General features: G+C 44.8%; 1 protein-coding gene across 1 annotated transcript in view; it reads right to left on the reverse strand.

The window, feature by feature from the left end:
* LOC135105496 (WAS/WASL-interacting protein family member 1-like) overlaps positions 1-25,000 on the reverse strand; it is a 197,824-nt gene that overhangs the window by 60,321 nt on the left and 112,503 nt on the right. The window contains exon 3 of the mRNA XM_064013631.1: positions 2,297-2,623. Within this exon, the coding sequence (XP_063869701.1) occupies positions 2,297-2,623 (327 nt within the window). The remainder of the gene's footprint in view (positions 1-2,296; positions 2,624-25,000) is intronic.

Genomic DNA, 25,000 nt, shown 5'->3' on the forward strand with positions numbered 1-25,000 from the left:
GAGAGAGAGAGAGAGAGAGAGAGAGAGAGAGAGAGAGAGAGAGAGAGTGTGTGTGTGTGTGTGTGTGAGAAAAAATATATTTTTTCATGAACTAGAGTAAAATTACCTAACAATCAACAACAAATAAAAGAAAATACATGTATAGGAAGTATAGAACATCCAGAGTTTATAGAATTTCATAACGTCTTGCATTGGGACTGAAATAAAGAGATAAACCAACAAATCTTAGGAAAATAACGAGAAGTAAGACTACAGAAAAAAAGAATAACACTAATAATAATAACACACAAAAAAAGAAAGAAGTGTTATACCATCATCACTTACCAAGCAGAGTACAATGCACTATCCACCAAACTTCTATTTCGTAACACCACGGCTCGGTATCAGGCACAAACACACCTATCTGAGTGCAGGCATGTGTGTCGCCTGGCTGATCGACGGGTGGTGGACCTCCAATAGGGTTACGAGTGCCTGTGACCTGCTCCAGATAAACCGCCGCGCCGCATCTGGCTTGCGATATGCTCTGATAAAAGCATGTTACTACTGTTAAGATAATGTGCCTTACTACAAAGTCCTTCACCACTGGTCTAATTATGGTGTGCGTGTGTGTGCGTGTGTGTATTTATGTGTGTGTGTTTATATGTGTGTGTGTGTGTGTGTGTGTGTGTGTGTGTGTGTGTGTGTGTGTGTGTGTGTGTGTGTGTTAGTAGGTGGGTATGTAAATATTTTCCTTTTTTTTTTGCTCATAGTCGATTTGTATTCAACATATCTTTCGGTACTCTCTCTCTCTCTCTCTCTCTCTCTCTCTCTCTCTCTCTCTCTCTCTCTCTCTCTCTCTCTCTCTCTCTGTCACACACACACACACACACACACACACACACACACACACACACACACACACACACACACACACACACACACACACAGAGATGAATCAACAAAAACAACAACAACCTCAACACGAAGAAGAGAAATTTATGTGAAAGTTGCAGGCACAGGAGCTACTAAGGGGACGGGCCGCCACTCCGCTCTCCCGTTATGATGGAAGAGGAAAGAACGGCAAGCAATTTCTTACGAGTGCTCTCCGGCAGAAGTTAGTTTCGCTGTCCTCCTCCGGGAAGAGCAAGACTGGTGGAGAGGGAGTGGCCGGGAAATGGGGAAGAGACGCTGGAGAATTGAGGTAAATGGAAAGAGAGAGAGAGAGAGAGAGAGAGAGAGAGAGAGAGAGAGAGAGAGAGAGAGAGAGAGAGAGAGAGAGAGAGAGAGAGAGAGAGAGAGAGAGAGAGAGAGAGAGAGAGAGAGAGAGAGAGAGAGAGAGAGAGAGAGATTCTGTTACCGTGTAATTACTGAAGAAAAAAATGTTAACAAATAGACTACGAATAAGTAGTAGTAATAGTAGTAGTAGTAGTAGTAGCAGCAGCAGCAGCAGCAGCAGCAGCAGCAGCAGCAGCAGCAGCAGCAGCAGCAGCAGCAGTAGTAGTAGTAGTAGTAGTAGTAGTAGGTGAAAGAAGAAGAAGAAGAAGAAGAAGAAGAAGAAGAAGAAGAAGAAGAAGAAGAAGAAGAAGAAGAAGAAGAAGAAGAAAACTTTAGAACTCCCTAACATCCCTCTAAGGACAGACGAGAGAGAGAGAGAGAGAGAGAGAGAGAGAGAGAGAGAGAGAGAGAGAGAGAGAGAGAGAGAGAGAGAGAGAGAGAGAGAGAGAGAGCCTTGCCATGATAAACTCAGCAAAAGACGGGGACACGGCACACCCATGAAATGAATGCCTCGCTAACCACCCTACTTATACTCATCCCAAAAGGCTTTTTCGCAAATATAAAGTTAAGTGTGAGCATAACGCTGACTTTATTACCCGTCCAGGCGGCGTCTCCGGTCACACTTAGCGTCGCCTCGTCCCTGCCTGGCTAAGGAGGAGAGGAAGACTAAGGCAAAAAGAAAGCAGAGTCGTGGCGATGGGAGGAAGCGTCGAGGGGAGAAAGAGAGGAAATGCAATGAAGAGATGTACAGTGACGGTCGGGACGGGGAAGTTAGAGAGAAGAGGTGGAAAATATTGAGATGAAGAATGCACTGGGGAGGAGGAGCAGTGTAGCAGGGAAGGGGAACGTCATTTTGAGAGAGAGAGAGAGAGAGAGAGAGAGAGAGAGAGAGAGAGAGAGAGAGAGAGAGAGAGAGAGAGAGAGAGAGAGAGAGAGAGAGAGAGAGAGAGAGAGAGAGAGAGACAAAAAACAAGAGCGCAGGATGTAAAGCAGACATACAAGACGGTCCATGAGGTGCAGAGCATTGCGTGGTGTACTGTACCTTTGCTGGGTCGATTGGTGTAGGTGAGTGAGTGTCCTGGCGATCAGAGTCGGGGCGAAGGTCATGTGGGGCACCCCAGTATGGAGGCCGCGGGTTTTCTGAGCCGTGGCCGAGGTGTGACGGAGGGGAGGGGACAAGGTCGGGCCTTGCAGACGAGGGTCGCAGAAGCTGAGACATAGTTTGCTGCAGCAAGGTGTGGGCTCCTACTCCCCCGGCAGCAGCGGCGGCAGCGGCTGCGGCAACAGCCGGACCCAGTCCAGGGGGCATCGACGGGCCGTTGTGGGGGGTGTCGCTCCCTCCGGTGACTGCCTCGCTCTCACTGGTTTCCTGCAACAACAACGGGTGGTTAGTGTGGGGCTGGAGCGTGTTGGGTCATGTCGCACCGTGTTGATGGTCCGCCTACCGCTGCTCTGCGTCAAGCGAGTCGTGTTGCGGGGCCTTGAGGGAGTGTCGACCAGGCACTGCATCACTCATGTCGGGAAAGACTAAACAAATAGACGTATGAAAAAGGCCCGGCGTCAGTGTTTGCACTACTTCATGTATATTCTGCATCGTCTCTCTGTACCGTCATTCGCTGCACCGACTAACTAAGTCACGACCCTGCTCAAGAAACGCAAACATGCGCACAATTACAAACGCACAACTTACAAACACAAAAATGCGAAAACTCCAAACACAGATTCATACGCAAACACACTAACGAAGACAGGCCCATGCGAACGCCGCGCCGGCTGAAGAAACCAAGTTCTACAGACCATTCAGACACCGTACACCGGAAGACGTGAGGCGCGGCCGTAACTAACTTTTGCACAAAAAAGGGGAAAAATTAGTGAGAGCCTCAAGACTTGTACCCAATTGAGAGGAAAAAATCTTTCGAGGAGAATATTTTTTTTTCTTAAGATTTCAGAAGGATTTTCGCGGCATTCATGATTCCCACCTTACACGGAATGCGATTTTTTTTTCTTTTTTTTTCAGGATTTATGAAAGGTTAAAGTTTCTCTTTCCCTGGCCTGTCCTGGCCTGGTGTCGCTCCTCCCCCACTACCCGCTCACGCCCTCAACACAGCGGCAGGTAGTGACCGCCGTGGTCCTCCGCCTTTCTTAAGCCACCTTACTCATACAAAGCTCTATCAGATATCATAGAGGGACAACCAACCTAAACAAAAGTATATAAAAACAAAAAAGTACATTCTCCAACACCAACTGCATTTCCGAAACACAAAGGCGAGTAGAAAAGTCTTTGGAATCTGTCCTGTAGCTTCCGGACATATCGCGGCGCACGATGGAGAGCCGTGAGGCGCGCGACAAGAAAACAAAACTCCCTCTAAAAAAAAAAAAGAAAAAAGAAAAAGGCTTATAAAACTAAGGCCTTTTTTCCCCCGCCATTTTTGCCTCTCAGGGCGGCGGCGGCGCGAAAAGAACAGAAGCGGGACGTGCGAGTGATCCTCTTTGGATGATGATAAATTATAACTAATTTATACTATCACCCCATGACATTACGGGAGACTGACTCTTAGCCGGAGTTGTCAGACTCTTCCTTGAGAGAACGAGAGGGAGAGAAGAGCGAGGAGAGAGAAGGCTGGGAGGAGAAGGATAAGGAGAGGGGGGATGGGACGAGACGAGCAGGAAGTCTGGAAAAGGTTTAATAGTGGAGCTCCGGAGAAGGACTGAAGGGTCGGCTACCTGGCTCACACACTCTGTTTAGCTAAATTAGCGGCTTCATTTAATTGCTTTTTACGGAAGAGGAATGCCGGAAACAGGAAGGAAGTGTTTGAGGGGGTAGGGTATGGGAGGGGATGGCGAGAGAGAGAGAGAGAGAGAGAGAGAGAGAGAGAGAGAGAGAGAGAGAGAGAGAGAGAGAGAGAGAGAGAGAGAGAGAGAGAGAGAGAGAGAGACGGGGGAAGTGGGAGGCAAGGGAACTTCTAGGCAGACAGGTTATTTTGAGACTGAGAACACGGCCGTGGCCTAAGAGCACTCAGGCCAAGTGCTCGGTGGCGCCCTCTGGCAGGCAACAGGCGCGGACGTGCTGGAAGACTCGCGATGGTGACGATTTTAATGAAGATGAGCCTCGAGATGATTAACATGAAGTAGATCCAACAATGGTTAAGTGTCGTGAAACTTGATCTTTATTCCCTTCAAGTGTTGGCAAGTTTAGAGTTAACTAACAGGAAAGAACATATATAACTTGGGGGATTTAAGAGTTAAGGGAGAAGACATTTCATGGCGACGTGCGAGGAAAATCTCATTGATAAGGAGGTTTTTGAGATACTGAGATGTAGGAGTTTATGAATTATGTAACAGGAAAGAGTGTATATATATATATATATATATATATATATATATATATATATATATATATATATATATATATATATATATATATATATATATAAACTTGTGAGATGTAAGAGTTAAGAGAGAGAACGTTTCACGGAGACATGTGTTGGAAATCCCACTGGTAGGTAAGGAATAATTTTTTAGATGCTGAGACATGGGAGCTTTAAGAATAACATAGCTGATTTATATTTTTTGTACCTGTTCATACCTACTCGCACCTCCAGGCTGAACATACTGAGGTGTTAGCATGGCACTTCTTAGCTTTGAGTTAAATGTTATTCTTGCTGAAGTAATGTATAAACAAAGTAAAAGATTCTGTGCTCACGAATGTAAAACAGGTCACGACTGAATCTTTGTCCAGCATCGCCAATTTTTATGTCGATAATTGTCATGAAGGATATTCTCGTCGAACACACACACACACACACACACACACACACACACACACACACACACACACACACAAAAGTATAATACTCATGCACGTTCTCTCTCTCTCTCTCTCTCTCTCTCTCTCTCTCTCTCTCTCTCTCTCTCTCTCTCTCTCCGTGGCATCGTATTAAAGGTGTGTTTGTTTTTCAGGAGCTACGGAGGTGAGGCTGTGATTCCGCTAATTGCTTAATGCGAGGGTGATAGTGAGAGGACTACCCCTTTCTTTTTTACGGGTTTAGGGTTCAGACACCGCTTTACCCCGACTCTTTCTGGTTTTGACTTCACAACCGTAGCATTTTTCACCCTTTTCACAATGGTTTTTTATTGTTTTTCCTTTGTGAAATTTGTTCGTAGTGTTGTCTCGTTTCTTTCTACTTTTCCAGTGAGGGAATATTTTCTTTTCTTTTTTTTTCGCATTGTCCAGTGATACGTTAGTGAGTTGCGTCCTTGGTGTTGTCCTCAAATGCTCATCCTACTACAAGTTTTTTTTCTTTAATGTTTTTGTCCATCAGTTACATCCTTTTTCTTGCTTATCTCGTGTTCAGTCCCTAATCCGTTTTCTTTCTCAAACTTTTACCTCAATGATTATAAAGGAGAAGGTTCATAAGGAAACCTTTCAAGATTACACTCAACTACAATTAACTATTGACTAACCACACTATCCGATCCAGAACATGATATTCCCTTTTGACTGCGGTAAGCCTGGCGGTGGAGTCTCAAGGTGACAAGCCTGTACACCCGCCAAGCTCCTTTCCCGCGTCTTGAAGGTCCCTCCCTCCCTGTCTTCCCCTCACATACAACAGGCCGGCGCTCCACCTGCTATTGAGGAGGCCTATTGTGCAGGTTATTTTCCACCACCATGCCCCGGCTGCATCGTGTGTCTCCCTTTCTTTTCTCCTCTGTTTTTCCCTCCTCCTTCCCTCTTTACGTCCCTTTCCGCACTTATCGTCGCAATGCATGCTTCTTTTCGTTCTCTATGAAAGGAGTGGACTAAGCTAGAGCAGAAAAGCGGCATTATACGTAGGGGTGGGAAGCTTAGTCAGCAATGAGAGCAGGGTGGTGGCCGCCTTAGCAAGACAGGGTCAGCGGCTGGTGTGGGAGTTAGGCATCAGCATTAACGATCGATCGACAGAACTGGTCTGGTTAATTAGACGTCAAAACAGCCCTCTCCTCACACTGCAGCTAAATCTAATAAGCGTAAGAAGTTTTCCGAAGCCAAAGGAAATTGCTCCAAGTTTTGATTCCCATCTACATGTTCTTTGAGTGGTTTAGGAATATTTTTTTTTTCTTTCTACTCTCCGGCGTCTTGTTTCTTGTGCATCTTCGCGTGTCTTCCAGCGCCTTGAACTAAAGGTAGCGAACGCAAATCAAAACTCGAGACGTAGTTCGCGGCATCTAACGCGTCTAAACTCCAGAAATCGATACATTGCTCTTTCCAGGTTTATTAATCAGTGAGGGGTAGAGATATTTTTCACCCCCACTAAAAAACGAAGGTCTCATTTTTAGCATCAATGTCTGCGACTGTAAACCGCCGGCAGAGAACACCAAATGGAATATCACTGCGAGGAGCTGCGATGCATGGAGAGAGAGAGAGAGAGAGAGAGAGAGAGAGAGAGAGAGAGAGAGAGAGAGAGAGAGAGAGAGAGAGAGAGAGAGAGAGAGAGAGAGAGAGAGAGAGAGAGAGAGAGAAAAAAAAAAACGTAATAAAGAAAAGAAAAAAATGCAATGATAAGCCTAGGAGGGTGAAACGTCAGCTAATGCGAACGAAAAACTGAGAAAAGAAAGAAAATAATGCTACTGTTCTCGCCACACCGCCGCCCGTGCAACAAAATTACCAAACTTGGGCAAGAGATTATATTTGATAAGAATGCAGCCCGGGATCTCATATTATATGCCGGAGGTTTCTGCGCCCAGGAAAAGTTGCTAGAAATTTTAATGAGAAGAATGCTTTGGTAAATTAATTTTTGAGGCTCTCCCATCCCCTCCTCCTCTTCCTCCACCTCCCTTCTCTTCCTTCCTCTTCTTCCTACTCCTCCTTTTTCTCTTCGTTTCACCCCTTCCTCTTTCTCTCGTTCTGCTCACTCTCTCTTTTCTTTTTTTCACATAAAAGAATGTTTGCGCGTGCGTGCGTGCGTGGATGCATGTCTGTGTGTGCGGGTGTCTGAAACTATTTTGCTGTGTGAGTTTTTTTTTCTTTTTCCACTTCCTCCGAGACAGAGATTGCTACATGCCCACCTTTCTTCCTCACGCTTCTCTTCCCCACCGGCACCCATTTCCACTCCCACTATACTCCCTCCACACTCTCTCTCTCTCTCTCTATTCCTCTCACTCGCATCAGCTATCCTTGGTCTTACTTGAGGTAAAGATAAGAAGCGCCTAAAATATTTCTAAAAAGGACGAAAGAGGGGGAAAAAAGTTTTGCCGTGGTGGTGTAGCTCCTCTTCTATCTGCTTCCCGACCCTCCCTCTGGTCCACTGAATGTTTAAAGGAAAACCAAGTGCAACCGGGGTTACGTTTTAGCGCAGATACCTTCACCAGCAACCTCAGAGTGGGAACCAGAAAGAACTGCGTAAAAGGTATTTGCGTATTGGTAAAAACAAGTAAAAATGAGTGAGAAACATTTAATAACAATTTAAGGATTCACTCAAAACCGGTGGTAGTTTTTTCACTATGCATCCTATTGTTTTTCACTTTCACTCTTTCTCTCTCTCTCTTTTTCACTTTTTTCGTTATTGTGTGTTTTAGTTTCTTGTGTTGCCAGGAGCTAGTGAACTGAGTAAAAAAGGCTACAACAAGCTTATGTTTATAATCTGTAATTAATATCAACAGCAATTAGGAGTGATGTTTGCATTAGGTACGTTTGATAATCCTATCTTCGTATTTAACAGGGAACATGATTCTTTATTTGTAGGGTCCGACCTTGTTATATCATCATCGCCCTTATTTCTCCCTCTATAGGCTACAATCAAATGAACTCGATTCGCCGCTCAAAAATCAACACTTTTCCCTCCAAAGTTTCTGTATCACACAAAACAGTCAAATATCTCTGAGGGGAAAACAAAGGTACACGTAAATAGGAAACAGGTTGTTAAAAACTTGAGGGAAGGGCCGCCATGCCATCGCCCATAATTATTTTACAAAACCTTTCATTTTTTCCCCACTTTATTTGGCTGTATGATTTTAAGCCAGTTCGCCATAACCAGAGATTCAGACACACCGGAAACGTGGGCATGCAATCCAAATAAACAATGAAATTGGACTGTTCCGCATGCTGAAACGGAGGGAGGGCGAACCTGCAGTGCATAACAAAAAAGAAAAGGAAAAAAGAAAAAGCCACCGAAACTCACAAGCGACCAATCAATATTTAGCAGATGACTGAGAGGCAAAACTCCTTCTTGAAACACCGCCAAAACACCGAAAGACTTCTAGCCAACTACGGCGGGGAAAAAAGGCGAAACTTAATCGAAGAAAAAAAGATTCTTTATGAGGAAAAGTAGGCAAAAGTAAATACCGCACCAAAAAGAGAAAGAAGAGAGAGTCGGGACAAGGCTACTCTGGCTCATAGCTTTTGTGGGTGAATCAACGATGGCGAGAGAGAGAGAGAGAGAGAGAGAGAGAGAGAGAGAGAGAGAGAGGAGAGAGAGAGAGAGAGAGAGAGAGAGAGAGAGAAACAGCGAGTAGGGAGGGGTAGTGAGGGAGTGTCCGGGGAGGTGAAGAGGTGCGGGGCGTCGGTAAAAGGTTGGTCTACACCAGAGCTCCACTGTGAAAGGCTGAGATCTTGAGCTTTAAGAACCACCTCAAGATCCTCCTGAAGCGAAACTCCGCCGGGGTGAGTAAACCGCTTTGGATCCAATTACTACACTGCTGCTTGACCTCTGGAGCAGCGATACACCCACCCAGGTACTTTACACCCCTCCCTGCTACAACCTACACTTCCCTTCCTAGGACACACACACACATCCACACATACACACACACACACACACACACACACACACACACACACACACGGTCTCAGTCTCTCAAAGAAAAGTGAAAAACTAAGAAGGGAAAAAAGGAGGACATGTAAAATGTGTCGTAAAAGTGAGAAATGTAAATTCAAGGAAAACTCAGATTCTCAAGAAAAAAGTGAAGGAAGACTTACATATTAACAGAAAAATACGAATTAATGTATGATATAATTAAAAATCTCACGACGAGTTCTCAAGGAAAAAATGGGTTTCCAAATAGATCACAAGAAGACACATAACTTAAAAATCAAATAATATTAATATAAACAACAAACGGAGACTCAAAATTAGAGCAAACAAGACAGATATATATATTTACACAACAAAACTAAAAAAAAAAAAAAGTCTCAAAGAAGAATAAAAAAATGGAGGAAAAATTAATAACTGTGCTATTACTAAAAATAAGGAAAATATCAACCACACACACACACACAAAAAAAAAAAGAGATGAAAAGATGTGAGAGAGAAAACAGACGCCACTAGTGTTTCCCGACCTTCACCGCGCGAGGGGAAAAAGGACGAGAAGAAAAATGGGGGAAAGGATGGTAAGAAAAAAAAATTAAGGTGCTAATAACTTGGAGGGTGAGGAGAGACCGGTCTGGAGACGCTGGACGTGAATACACACACACACACACACACACACAGAGAGAGAGAGAGAGAGAGAGAGAGAGAGAGAGAGAGAGAGAGAGGAGAGAGAGAGAGAGAGAGAGAGAGAGAGAGAGAGAGAGAGATGAGGAGAGAGAGAGAGAGAGAGAGAGAGAGAGAGAGAGAGAGAGAGAGAGAGACGCACGCAATTCCCTATATTACTGAATCTGGATACGGGATGTTAAGGGAACCACACACACACACACACACACACACACACACACACACACACACTGCCTGGCTACGCGGTGTTAAGGGAGTTGGACAAGTCAGAAGAGAGTGTCCGCCAGTCAGCCTTTACGCGACGGACTCTCGTTTGTATAACTTGCCGAGTAACGCTGCAATTAGTGTCTTCGCAACAGAGCAAGGTGTTACATTTGTTTCGTAACAACTGTAACACTTGCACTCAACATGAACTGATATTCCTGCGTCATTCTACTGGAGTAATCAGAAGCGTGTCTGTCTGTGTGTGTGTGTGTGTGTGTGTGTGTGTGTGTGTGTGATGTGTGTGTGTGTGTGGCTCGGTCATTCCAGCTTAGTGTATATCAATGACAGGTGAGGAATGACGGAGAAGTAGCATCGGTCAGTAAGTAAAACCATGAAAAACTGCTCCTCCTTTGTCTCCAGTGCCAGCGTGTTTTTCTTCCCTAAGGTCTACCATTTTCTTTTTTTAATGCACTTCCATTTTCTTTGCGACTGTTTTTTTTTTTTCTTCTTCTTGAGGAGGCACTCGTATATAAGCTCGTGGCAACAGTTACGGATGTCTGACGGCAGCGGAATATTCAGCCAAGGCAAAACAGAAACATGTGACCTCAGCTACTTAAAGAATGGAAAAAAAAGCGAAAAAAATCTCTACTCGACAATTACCAATGCAACAAAGGAAATTGAGAAATAGTACGGCACACACACGCACGCACGTACGCACACACACACACACACACACACACACAAACACACACACACACACACAAACACACACACACACACACACACACACACACACACACAACAAACACGAAAAATAGAAGAAAAAAAATGGTGAAAAACACAGACACAGTCCTGTGTATATGAGAGAGAGAGAGAGAGTAGAGAGAGAGAGAGAGAGAGAGAGAGAGAGAGAAGAGAGAGTGAGAGAGAGAGAGAGAGAGAGAGAGAGAGAAAGCGTTAATGAGACCTAACTAAGAGGCTTGTGAGGGGAGGGAGCGAGCGCGAGAGGGGAGGGGGAGGTGTCAAGAAGAGGCGAGGACGGAGGGGAAAGAGGGGGGCGCGGGGTGATCGTTGGCCATATTGATTATGATAACGAGACGTGCAAGGCGGCGAGGAGGAGGAGAAAGAGGAAGAAAAGGAGTAGGAGCACAGGGACGAGGACGAGGGGGAAGAGAAAGATGAGGAGGAGGAGGAGGAGGAGGAGGAGGAGGAGGAGCGGGAGGGAGGAAGGAAGGAGTAATGGTGTAAGAAAGAGATGGAGTTAAAAGGAGAAGGGAGGACGTGGGGAGCGGTACATATATAAGGAGAGCGTGAAGGCGATAGGAACAAAGGAATAAGAGAGGAGAGAGGCAGCAACTAAACAAATGAGGAAGAAAGGAAAGAAAAATAACAGGGAGAGGAAAAGAGATAACCAGAATTTGAAATCATGGTAAATGCAAACTGGCTGGTGGAGCTAAAAATACTTGCAATAACTTTTCAGATGAGATCATTATTCAATCAAGAAGCGAACAACACGGACGGACTCTGCAGCATATAATGGAGGGCGACACAGGTGAAGGAAAGGAAATCGCGTTAGAGAGAATAAACACCTTGCTCTTCGCTGAGACTTAGACATATAGCGGGTTGGCTGATTTTGTTCCTTCATTGGTCACGTACTCTTGAATAAACGGTTACTTGTTCTTTTAAGCTGCAAAAACATTTCTTCCAGAGAGAGAGAGAGAGAGAGAGAGAGAGAGAGAGAGAGGAGAGAGAGAGAGAGAGAGAGAGAGAGAGAGAGAGAGAGAGAGAATTTCGCTTTCCTGCTAACTCTTGTGTAAACCGACTTAGTTTTATATTTTTCCCTGTACTTTTTTCGGCAATTTTTCTTGGTGTGAAGAATCTGTTTCTTGTCTTTTTCTTAACCGAAGATCGCGGAGGCAGGTGTGACTTGGGAAGGTGACTAAGGAGTGTCAGTCTATCTTTGTGGATGCAGTATGAGGCGACCTTACGAGTTACTGATAGTGGTAAGGAGGACGAGGCGAAGGAAAGAGGAGGGAAGCAAGAAGGTGCTAGACTGCTACGAGAGAAAGACAGTAAGCGGGGATAAGATGAGGAGTTTTGTGAGTGAGGAGACGAAGGGAGAGGATAGATAGTGAGAGAGAGACAAGGCGGGGTGTGCGGGGAGACATGAAGGCCCACAACAAAAGATCACCGTGTCACACTGTAATAACATTAACTGCTCCCTCGTGCCCTCTGCGCGTCCCCTCGCCGTGCCCTCACAGCCAAGGTAAATTATATATGGATGATCCAGTCCAGTTGCCGTCAATAACATGCAAACTGCTTAATTCATCCTACAGTTCCCTTTATTGGCTTCGGTGTGTGCAGGACAAGGCAGGATATAATGTTTCATGCTTATTTGCCGGTGGAAGAAATTGCGTGAGCTGACGTACAGACACGCTGCCTACCATAAAACTTTCTTGTAAAATGTATAAGATTTGTAGTTGATATACCGATTAAGTGGAAGGATAATTGGTTTTGTTCACGTATTTGATTCAAGCCTCTACTCAAAATGTCGTAGGGGTTTATATATCAGGAGGAAATAAAAGTGTCAAACGGAAAGCTGAATGAGAATTGAAGTATCTGTGAAAAATCAAGCATATAAAATCACCTCAATCACTCATCAGTTTTGTCAATAAAATGTACATGATTTCATTGAGCCACAATAACAGAGTGCTAAGAAAAAAATCCCAAACGCTGCCAGTCAAATGTCTAATTCCCAGAACACAACACGGAAAGAAAGCATGGTGATATATATGACAAGAAAACACCCTCATACATTAAGATATTTAATTTGTTCACTTGTTATTATTATTATATGACGATAAAAACCTAAAGACTCTTGTTTCTTCCACGTTTTTACTGCCTTTCCTAACACATGCACTTGAGGTCTCCTTTGTCACTTTTCCATCCTTTTTCATCTCACGTCACTTTTTTTGTTCCACCCTTGGTTACGTTTCTTTCATTTCCTTTATGCTATCATCCCGAGGCACTCTTCTATTTCAATCTAGGTATTTCTTTTCCCCCAGTCACCTTCCTCCTCCTCAGCTCACCTCTTATTCTCTGAAAAGTCTTTGTTCTCTCCCCGACAATTAGAACTGTGTCTTCTACAAAAGGCCGTGTTTAGCGCGCCATGAACCGTCCAGCTCGTAATGGACCAGAAACTGTCCAATTGGCTTCACCGCACGAAGGGGCCAATAGGGGAGTGAAAGAGGGCAGACTGGAAGAGAAGATGAGGGTACGAGAGGGAGGAACGAGCAATTGGAGGAGACCACGAGGAAGAGGGAAGACAGAGGGAAAAGAGAGAAAGGAGTGCGGTGGATGTTGAAAAATTATATATAGAGGCCAGCAAGATGTTAGCGTTCGTTTAGTTGATGTGAAGGTTGTGTCGTAAAAGAGGAGTTTCGATGATGGTACACGTATACTTATATGAATGAAGGTTGGGTAATTAACGTGCAAAATACCTGCCACCATTAATGTGCGAGGGAGTGAGGGAGGGACGCGGGGAGACGGGGAAGGGGGGGAGGAGGGAAATGGAAAGTAATAACAAGGTCCCATCTCGCCGTTGCATGGATAAGGTAGATAATCCAGGAGAGATGTGTAAAAATGAAGGTATCTTGTCGATGTTTTACGGGAGGCTGAGGAGGAGTAATCAGCTGACAGATAAGTCAAAGATGACGCTCGGTCATATGAAATCCTCGTTAAAACTCCCGGCAAGAGGGGGAAAGACTTCAAAGACTGCCTCATTCCCGGTCCTTGAGGAAAAGCTACGTCTCTCTCTCTCTCTCTCTCTCTCTCTCTCTCTCTCCTCTCTCTCTCTCTCTCACTCTCTCTCTCTCTCTCTCTCTCTCTCATTCATTTCCGTCAAGCCTCTTCATTGCAGGCTACTCGGGATGATGGGAAATGAGAAAACACACACACACACACGCACACCACACCACACACACACACACACACACACACACACACACACACACACACACACACACACACACGCACACAACACACCAACACACACACACACACACAAACACACACATTCTAGGATCAACCAAAGCAAAGTAAAAGAATACAAAATATTCACCGTGGCAATCGTCCACACCCGAAGTCTTTTTCTATTTTATTTTTCGTTCCAGGGACTCTCAGTCACCTCAAAGGCAATGCTCACCGCGGAATTTGCACCGTCGGTCAGTCAGAGCTGTGCCACCAAACCTCAGCACAAGAGGGAAAAAAATAATTAAAAGCACACACACACACACACACACACACACACACACACACACACATAAAGAGAGAGAGAGAGAGAGAGAGAGAGAGAGAGAGAGAGAGAGAGAGAGAGAGAGAGAGAGAGAGAGAGAGAGAGAGAGAGAGAGAGAGAGAGAGAGAGAGAGAGAGAGAGAGAGAGAGAGAGAGACTCGCTTGCCTTTTCTAACTAGTACAATGTTTTTTAGAACCACATTGGAGAGCAAGAGGATTAACATGATGCAAATATATATATATATATATATATATATATATATAATATATATATATATATATATATATATATATATATATATATATATATATATATATATATATATATATATATATATATATATATATATATATATATATATATATATATATATATTAAAATGAAGTGTAGTGTTTTCAGTGAGAGTGGACGGAAAAGGCAAACAGAAGCACGGACGTGAAGGTCAATAAAGGACGAGAAGTAATTCAGAATAAATCATGACGAGTGTCGGGAGTCACGTCTCTGGGTCATGGGAGTCGATTGTTGCAGAAAGGAGGGAGGCTGCCCAGCGTGTGGATGGTCGATTAACAATATTTGACTATAAGAGATGGAATTCGACGAGACAGACAGACAGACAGACAGACAAAAGGAAGCAATGTAATGGCTAAGCATAAACAAAACTCTTCGTTAAAAACATCAAGAGTACGGAACTCAGAATCAACTATGAAAGAAAAATCTCCCCAATGTTTGTATGCGGTATTTTGCCTCTTCTCTTCCCACCAGTAATGTCTCTCACCGCGTTTTTTCCTCTCGACCTTTCCTCCTCCCATACTGCTCTCCCTTTTAGCTTCTTCCAACCTTTCTCAGACCGTTCCTCGCCTCTATTGTCCCCCCACGGTGCTTCCCTCCCTCCATCCCTCCTCCCCCGCCAGACCCGCGCCTCTCCATCCCCACGCATCCACCAGCCTCCATCAGCGGCGCAATATGAGTTACACTTTGGGGGGAAAAGTTGCGCCAATGTTAACTTTTCCCCTTCTTTTCTCCCGGAGTCCCGCTACCGTTCCGCCCACCACCTCCTCCCCCCAAGCTGGGTCCTGGCGGGGGAATTATCACTCTGCTTTTTTCCCCGTCTTATCCTCTGACCTCTGAGCGTAGGGGCAGCACCACACACGCAGACGAAACCAAAACACACGCGCAGGTGGAAAAAGAGACGCCGATGAAGGAAGAATGCGAAGGAAAGTGGCGAAAGTAGCGAAAGACTTATAAACGGATAAGGATATCCTTGCAGAGTTATTGATCGAAGTTGGGGATGCTGGCGATACTTGGCATCTCGTTAAGTAAGCCGGGAAAGACGGCCAAATTTTTCGGGGCCAAACTGTCATCATAGGATTTAGCTCCACGCCGCCCCATGACTTGGGAGAATCATTATGGCAGATTTCACCATTTTTGTCGACATAAATCAGGTGCCTTAAGAGGAAAATAAAGTGAGTACGCAAGGAAATTCCGGAAGCAAAAGTCGGCGGGCTGTGGAAATCATCGCTCATCTTTTCTCCAGGATTTTCGAAGAGATGAGACGGTCGTTGCCATTTTAATCACCAATAATCAGTTCCGTACACTCCTCTCTTGCTTTTTTTCCCTTATTAACGACACACATTGTCCCCTGTGCACTCTTCGCAAGGCAGGGGAACAAGTCGGCCTGCCGGCAGAAGCAACCACTGACCTTCCCTGGCACGTAGCTGCCAGCAAACCAAGGCAAAACTTTTATCCGAAAAAATATGAAAAGAGGAGGAAAAAATCGGGCCAATAATTCCAAGGCCCGAGGGAAGGAAAAAAATTAGGATGGAGGCCGAGGAAACTCTGCCATTTTGAGGCTCCCCAAAACTGCCTGGCCAGGGATGTGTGGGTGGGGAGGAGTGTGGGGGTGGAGGTGGTGGCGTGTGGGAAGGTGGTGTGGTGAGGATAGGCAGGTTTGTGCTTTTGTAAGGACGGCACGACAGAGATGAGTGATGAAGGTGCAAGGTGTGTGTGTGTGTGTGTGTGTGTGTGTGTGTGTGTGTGTGAGTGTGTGTGTGTGATACAGAAGGTGCCTAGTACAGTGTCTCCTACACTTTCTTGACGTGATCTTCGTTGCTGTTAAGGGTGAAGGCCAGGCAAGGATATCGTGGGTGGGTTGAGATGGAACGAAGGAAAGTGTAGATGTTCCTCATACTCAGACTTCAAGAATCCAAGAAACTTCATCAGTCTCCGTGAATAATAAAAAAGACGATGAATGGAAGATGAGCTTATGACGTTAGTGGTTCCATGTGACCAAGCCGTTGTCTATTGTGACGTATATATCTAGTGTGATAAAGGAGGCAGGCTGCTGATAATGCCTAGATTTAAATGCACGGTTTGGTTCAGGATGCCATCGTTAGCAGCAGGCCACTCACACAGGCACCTGAAGGCCTCTTGGGCGACACTTAAGTCAGATATGGCGTTGTTCACTCTGGTGCAAATGAAGCAGTCTCCCCCGCCAGATCTGCTATGTTTTGAGGCTTCATAGAAGAAGACGAGCAAACAAGTGTCCCCATCCCAGTGTTCTGAGAGACCTCATAAGTGGAGGGGTAGAGTCTGGAGGTGACGCCGCAGGAAGCTCAGCGCCTCATAGCGGTGTTCAAGATGAAGGTTACCATACTGTGAACTAATATGTTTGCTCTGTGATTAAAATATGGTTGAGCATGTCAAGGACACTAGTGAACTCTACAAAACTGAGGGCAGGTTAATTTCAAAGCTTTTAAGGTTGAAGGATGCAGTTAAGAAAGTCAAGAAAGTGAGAGCTGGTGCAGAAGCTTTCACGTTACTCGTAAATACTACACATAACTATGCTTGTATAGCTGAAGACAAAGAGTAAAATAGTCAAATATTCATACAAAGAGAGTAACATGTGTGTGTGTGTGTGTGTGTGTGTGTGTGTGTGTTGTGTGTGTGTGTGTGTGTGTGTGTGTGTGTGTGTGTGTGTGTGTGTGTGTGTGTGTGTGTGAGTCATGACCGGAAGAAAAGATTAATAAGAATATACAAAGTTACGTGCCGGTGAACTCTGCGTTCCGTGATAATAATTATTCGATGACGGTACGAAATTCAAATCACGCAGAGAGAGAGAGAGAGAGAGAGAGAGAGAGAGAGAGAGAGAGAGAGAGAGAGAGAGAGAGAGAGAGAGAGAGAGAGAGAGAGAGAGAGAGAAAAAAAATTTTTCTCATCACCTGAACTAAAACAACCACATTTATACCAACCAAAACAAAAACAAAACACGTAAGACACAATAATACGGCTCACAATTCCAACATGACTGGCAGTACCTACAGACAACAAGCACAACTCAAGCTACATGAAAGAAAAACATCCACAAAACAACACATGAACGGAGAAAGAACACAAACACATCGGCAAGGCGAGTCGAGTCTATGTTGCTGCGAGGTGTGATGAGGAAAGCAATAACAAAACGTGAAGAACAAAGCCTGCGAGAGAGAACATGAGAGGGAAAGGGGAAGGAAGGAAGGAAGGAAGGGAGATGAAAATAAGGCAAGGTGGCTTCAGGATAAAAGGGAAAAGGAGGCAGAGACTAATGAGGCGGTGAAGACAGAGAAGATGGGGAGAAGAGGAGATGACAAGGGAAGGAGCAGGTGGAGGAAGAAGAGGGAGTCAGGAGGAGGTAAGGTGAGGCGAAGTGTGAGGTTCGGGCTGCCTGGTGTCACTAAGCCAAACTTGCAGCAGGGGAGAGGGGGAGGGGGAGGGAGCACCAAGCCAGCTCACCCATACCACCCTATCGTTACGTCATCTTTAACCTCTCTTTCTTGAGGGATTTTCATGCTATTTACTTGACACATTCCTCATTCCTGCCGTAGCCCAGCCTGTGTGTGTGTGTGTGTGTGTGTGTGTGTGTGTGTGTGTGTGTGTGTGTGTGTGTGTGTGTGTGTGTGTGTGTGTGTGTGTGTGTTTCACCCGCTGATCTGTTCTCAAATGAAAAATGTCGTTCTTACTCTTTTTTTTTTATCTATGGTATTTTATATATTTTTTTCTTTAACGCTTTTTTTTTTTTTTTTCTATAGCGATATAATATAAACATGAATACTCGTGCATGTATAGATGGCGTCCGTTCATTAAGGGATAAGAAACAAGGGACAGACAATAACAAATCATCGTAATGCCAAGGAACAAAATGAAGCGGGTCTATGTTAAGTAAATATTCCCTCTTCAGCACCACCACCGCCGCAAAAAGTTCCTTCACCCCAGCCTCTAACCTCCTTACTGTCAAAACTCTGTCTTATGTTTGCAAACTGGATGGAAATTAGCACACACACACACACACACACACTCACACACACACAAAGATGGATAGACTGGCGGAGACAGACAGACAGACTGATAAACAGACAGACAGACAGACAGACAGATACTTACATACGTGAAACAGACAGACAGACAGATACTTACATACGTGAAGTTTTCGGTTCATTGTAAACATCAATATTATGCTTATATTAATTATGTTTATATTGATAGCCATTAGTTTAAATTATATTTAGATGACTTAGACAAAACATTCTCTCTCTCTCTCTCTCTCTCTCTCTCTCTCTCTCTCTCTCTCTCTCTCTCTCTCTCTCTCTCTGAAGGGCAGGATGGAAATACCATCTGTTTAATATGAAAGGTGAGAATGCCTTTAATGTAGCGGAGGCCTCTCTAAATAGACGAATTCTTCATTGACTTTAGAGGAATGTTCACGGCGGGCGGGGCAAGGCAGTAGAATGATGGAAGACCAGTGGAGGTAGTTAGATCAAGGCAGGGGTGGAAGAAAGAGAGGAGAGGAAGGCAGATGAAAGGCATGTAGATCATGGATGAAGAGGGAGAATGTGGGCTAAGTAAATGTAAAGACACCTAAGGAGGAAGAAGGAAAGGAAGAAGGAGGGAGAGGGTGTAAGGGCATTAGGGAGAGAAAGTAGATGGAAGGATTACAAATGGAGAGGGACAGCGCGCGTCAAGTAGATGGAGAGATATTGAAGGCAGCAGGATTGAGAGACTGTGGTGGTGGGAATTGGGAGGGAGGGGCGAGGGGGAGGGAGGGAAGGAGGATCGTGGAGCTTAAGCAGATAGAGGGAGAATGGGAACGCGAAGACGGAATATGTGTGGAAATGACAAGACAGGCAGGTACAAGACAGGGTTTTTTGTGTGTGTGTTCTCTCTCTCTCACACACACACACACACACACACACACACACACACACACACACACACACATAAGCACACGCGATCGCTATGTGTGTAACTAAATCTGAACACTAACGAACAGAGAACAAGAACGAAAAAACATTCGCGCATGTTTCAATCACACAATTTCAAGTTTCCACGAAATATTTATCAACTATCTATTCATCTGCATCTACACGTCTGTCTATTTATCTATCTTCCTGTATTCGTAGGTATTTACTTATTTATTTATACCAAAATATTGAAGGAAAAACTCAACATAAATTCATGAAAATAAACGACCATGATAAGGAGGCATATTATTCTTTCATACCATTTTGTGGGGCGCGGAGGAAGGCAAAGTGAGCGTTTCGCCGCCCCACAGAAAGACCATCTTGGTGCGCGCCGCGGCCCACCTCCCTCTCAGGTCTTTGCGTATACTAAAGAGGAAATTTTGTGGCGCCCTTTAATTACAACGATGAAAATGATGATATATAATGGAAATTTGTGAAAATATATGCGATGGGCTTCGTTCTGGGGGAGGGAAAGAGAGAGGGGGTGAGAAGGACGGAGCGAGGGAAAAATCTTGATTTTGGATTGCATGCATTCATCTTTACATATGGAAATGGCATCGTGTGTGTTTTGCGTGGGCAACACAACGCAGCTCACATCTCAAGGAAATACATGCACATTTCCCGGCAGAGTCCGGTGTATTCACAGAGCGGCGACACATTTTATACTCGTATCTTTTGTTAATTTGACAAAATTAATATTTCATGAAACATCCCCGGCGCCGGCCTGTTTTACATCTTTCGACAACAGTGTAAAATTGTGATTTCTTTTTGAGTGGGGGTTCTCTTCCTCCTCCAACAATTTCAGGCACACAGAAAGGTAATTGGGCTTTCAATTAGACAACACGGCGGAGGTTCAGCCGCCACGCGTGTCCACGTCCCTGTTAATGTTGCTAACGAGGCTGAGGGTGCGGGAGGAGGGGGTGGATGGAGCGTCACCTGTGGAAGTAGCCTGTGGACATCATCTACGGGAATGTCACCTATGGACGCATCCCTGGCCGGCGTCACTTGGGCATCACCTGCAGCAGCGTCACGCGGGGAGTCATGCAACGCGTCACCTGAGGCCATCAGACCCCTGCAGGTGGCCACGAGTGGAGGAAACTTGGGGCCAATGGACAGCCACATTAAATAAACAAGGCTCTAATGTTACAATACTAATTACTCCACGTTTCCACCACCCCTCCTCAATACATCTCTTAGGGGCGTTAATAATGCACTAAACAGTCAGCAGGCCACCCCGGGTCAGCCATCCATAAGACATGACTCATGCCGCAGCCGCTGCCCTTGCACTCAATAATACCTTCAGTTGTACTACACATTTCATGAGTCTCCCGCGCCCCTCGCCTCGCCTGGCTCTTGGCTTTGGCTCACCCACAAGGCACGCTAAACAGATAAAACACACACACACACACACACACACACACACACACACACACACACACACACACACACACACACAGACAAGACATAAGTTCAAACTCCAGTGGGCAAATTTCCTTTTCCTGCGAGCCGTGACTCCCTCCTCCTGCCGAGACACAAGATAGCGCAAGGGGCCTCATCCTCCCGTCACCTGCTTGGGCTTCCCCTCCGTGACCTAACTAGAAAGGCAAGAAATTCCGCGGCTTCTATTACTTCAAGGAGGCGAGACCGAACACCTACTCCGAGGGGAAGTAATGTCATTAGGCTTGTTCTGCACTGAGGTACCTTCCATCCTCCTTCACTCTCTCTCTCTCTCTCTCTCTCTCTCTCTCTCTCTCTCTCTCTCTCTCTCTCTCTCTCTCTCTCTGTGTGTGTGTGTGTGTGTGTGTGTGTGTGTGTGTGTATGTGTGTGTGTGTGTGTGTGTGTGTGTGTGTGTGTGTGTGTGTGTGTGTTTGTCTGCCTCTCTTTGTCTTTCTCTTTCATTGTTTGCCTCTCTCTCTCTCTCTCTCTCTCTCTCTCTCTCTCTCTCTCTCTCTCTCTCTCTCTCCTCTCTCTCTCTCTCTCTCCTCCAGACATACATACATGCATATACATACATACATACATATACATACATACATCACGTCTCCTTATCTATGCTTTCTTTACTCAAATACTTTTCGGTCCGTATTAATCCTCCATTACCCAATAAATTTCTCCTCTCCTATCTTTCTGCCGGTGACCTTCCCCGTATTTTTTCCCTCATCCCTTCTTGATTATTCATCCACGCATCGTCTTCCTGTCTTCGATCCCCCGTCCACCCTCTTTCCCTCCACCCACCTCCCGTTTTCTTTCCCCTTTGGTTTTTTTTTCTTCTTCTTTCCTTCTTCCTTCCTCTGTGAACTCCTTACCCCTTCCCTCCTCTTTCTTCTGGTCTTGCGCTTTCTCTTCCTTTCTTCCTTCTACACGCCTGTCTTTTGACCGTCTCTCTCTCTCTCTCTCTCTCTCTCTCTCTCTCTCTCTCTCTCTCTCTCTCTCTCTCTCTCTCTCTCTCTCTCTCTCTCTCATTTCTTCCTTAAAGCAAGTACCAGACGAGGCCATTCTGTGCCGAGTGGCCGACCTTTCTCACGGTTCTCTGTACGTTTATCACCATAAAGTCGATTCTCGGCCCATTTACCCTTTGTCGTACCCATTGCTCGTCTCGCATTCCTCCACTTCTCTCGGCCCACTCACTCAAGTCCCCAAACTTGCTCTACATTATACACTTAACCACTGTGGGGTTTGTCTTTCGTCCTTTTTTTTTCTTTTTTTTTTTTTTTCCTTCCTCCCTTCCTTCCATCCCATTTCCATCTCTCGTCCCTTGTTTTTCTTCGGCCTTCGCTCGCTCGCCATCGTTCGAAAACCAACCCTAACCACCCCAGCCCATTTTCTCTCCAACCAAGAACTTCCAACCCATTTTCTTTGGAGGCTGCCGTATAGGATCCACAACTGATCATATTAACGGCGACCATCTTATTACGGCGCGCGTGTCCCCGTCCCCTTTCCAGACCTGACTTCGGCTTCCAACTCAACTTGACGCAGGGAGCACGCTCATCTCTGGGCAGCACGGAATATATACATACATTCATAAATTTCATCTCATTATATCCAGAGTCAAATCTTATCTTTCAGGCGCGCTGGTGACAACAAATTGACAGTCTTAGTGGCCCCATGCTGCACCAGAGGAAACTACTGGATCTAAATGTAAATTACACGTATTCGGCTGCAGGAGAGATGGCTGCATTTAAACCTCTTTCTGGTCCCGAGTGAATCCTCGCAACCTGATAGTGAAGAATGCCGATCAATATTGGTGGACTGGTCGCGATGCTTGGGACTGGGGCAATTTTTACAGTCTCCTTCGCCTAGACTAGCAAAACCCCGCGGCTGATGAGCGAGGCCACAGCCAAGGATCCGAACGCTCGGGATTGTTCATCTGAGGAAAAGATAAAGTTTTCCTGATGGAAATGATAATTACATGAATGTGAAGATCTAAAATTTAAATGAAGGACAGCTTTTCCAGTTTCGTCTCTAGTCTAAAATTACAATATCAAGGAGATGTGTTCCCTGGTCTCCCTTTCTCCTTCCCTTCTACCTCCTCCTTTCTTTCCTTTGCAGCTCCACTCGTGGGGGGCTTAAGGCCGCTGCGATATACATACATATATACATACATAATTATTTATATATATATATATATATATATATATATATATATTATATATATATATATATATATATATATATATATATATATATATATATATATATATATATATATATATATAATATATATATATACGAGTATATATATATAAAACACACACACACACACACACACACACACACACACACACGATGACGTGGGCGCACACTACGGCAGTAGCAGCTGTAATCTAGCTTTTCAGAGCGGTCATGGGCCAACCTATCGAGGTAGCAATCAGATTGCTTTTTGTTGACCAATACTTAAACAATGGGTAGGGAGGCGCGGTGGATGGGAAGGAGGAAGGGCAGCCTCCACACTGCCTCAAAAATGCAGGCAACTGACCGCTGCTCATTGTGGGCGGCCGCTCCTCTCCTCCCGCTGCCACTGTTTGTACTCAGCACTCACTATTCCCTGAAACAATGATCTCCAGCTGTCCGCGGACCCTCCCCCGCGGCGTATGAAATGCAGCCCGCCCAGGCCAGCCAGGTGAAGACGTCTTGGCGAGGCACCACCACTTGTATCACACTGAACAAAGCGCGCGCCTAGGAAACACACACACACACACACACACACACACACACACACACACACACACGTTAGACATTATTTTTATATCATTCGCAGTACCTTAACGCAATCATCTCCTTGCTTTTCATAAGTTGAACAAAAGCCCTTTGCAGTACAGCGGAAAAAATGAAAAAAAAAAATGCATCTATTTTTACTAATAATTAGGTTCGTAAAATGGATGTGATAAAGAATGGCTCCTTCCGACAGATGAATGAAAGGGGCAGTCGTGACCTTATTAGTTTATCAAGACACTGCTGACGGTGCCAACTAAGGCTGTGAAGGTGCCAGTCTTTGTTTTTCCTGTCGTTATTAGTTGTCGTGGTAATCAATGTATGAATGTAGTAGTGATGATGGCGGCACCACCACCACCCATCACCATCACCACCACCACTACCAGCTGAAGAGAGAGTGGTGATAGCAGTGGTAGTGATGAAAGAGCACTACGGTAAGAAAATAACACCATGTATAGAAACTAACATTTTATATATATATATATATATATATATATATATATATATATATATATATATATATATATATATATATATATATATATATATATATATATATATATATATATATATATATATATATATATAATATATATATATATATATAAGGAATAAAATCAACGCAATCTACAAATACTTCAAGAACCTAACTTTAAGAAACCATAATGTTTTGAATTCGCTGAAAATATTAAGAACGCGATACGTTAAACGCATTTATACATACATTTTTTTTTTTTTCTGGAAACTATAAAAAGAGGAGAGAAAGAGAGAGTGAGAGACGGGAACCTTGACGAACTGCATTGAGGGGAGAGGGGAGAGGGGAGAGGGGAGCGAGCCACAGTTTGAAGACAGAGAGATTGATGGGGAGATTGCCAAGAGAGGGGAAAAGAGGGGAGCTAGCAAGAGGGTGAGGAGGAACCGGGGGACGGGCTGAGAGAGAAGGGAGTGAGGGGAGAGGAATGATGAAGGGGAGTGAGAGGATAGGGAGAGAGAGAGAGAAGAAGGGCGAGCGAGAGGTAAAATGAAGTGAGGGGAACCAGCCAGTGGAAAATGGGGAGAGAGAGAGAGAGAGAGAGAGAGAGAGAGAGAGAGAGAGAGAGAGAGAGAGAGAGAGAGAGAGAGAGAGAGAATCACACGTTGACCCTCACGAAATAAGCCTCATAGTTTGCCATCAGCTGACTTGTCCCCATTCTCTCTCTCTCTCTCTCTCTCTCTCTCTCTCTCTCTCTCTCTCTCTCTCTCTCTCTCTCTCTCTCTCTCTCTCTCTTTCTTAGTTTGCCTATTTCTTCTCGCC

Source organism: Scylla paramamosain, chromosome 12 (genome assembly GCF_035594125.1).
Source record: "Scylla paramamosain isolate STU-SP2022 chromosome 12, ASM3559412v1, whole genome shotgun sequence".
Classification (NCBI taxonomy): domain Eukaryota; kingdom Metazoa; phylum Arthropoda; class Malacostraca; order Decapoda; family Portunidae; genus Scylla; species Scylla paramamosain.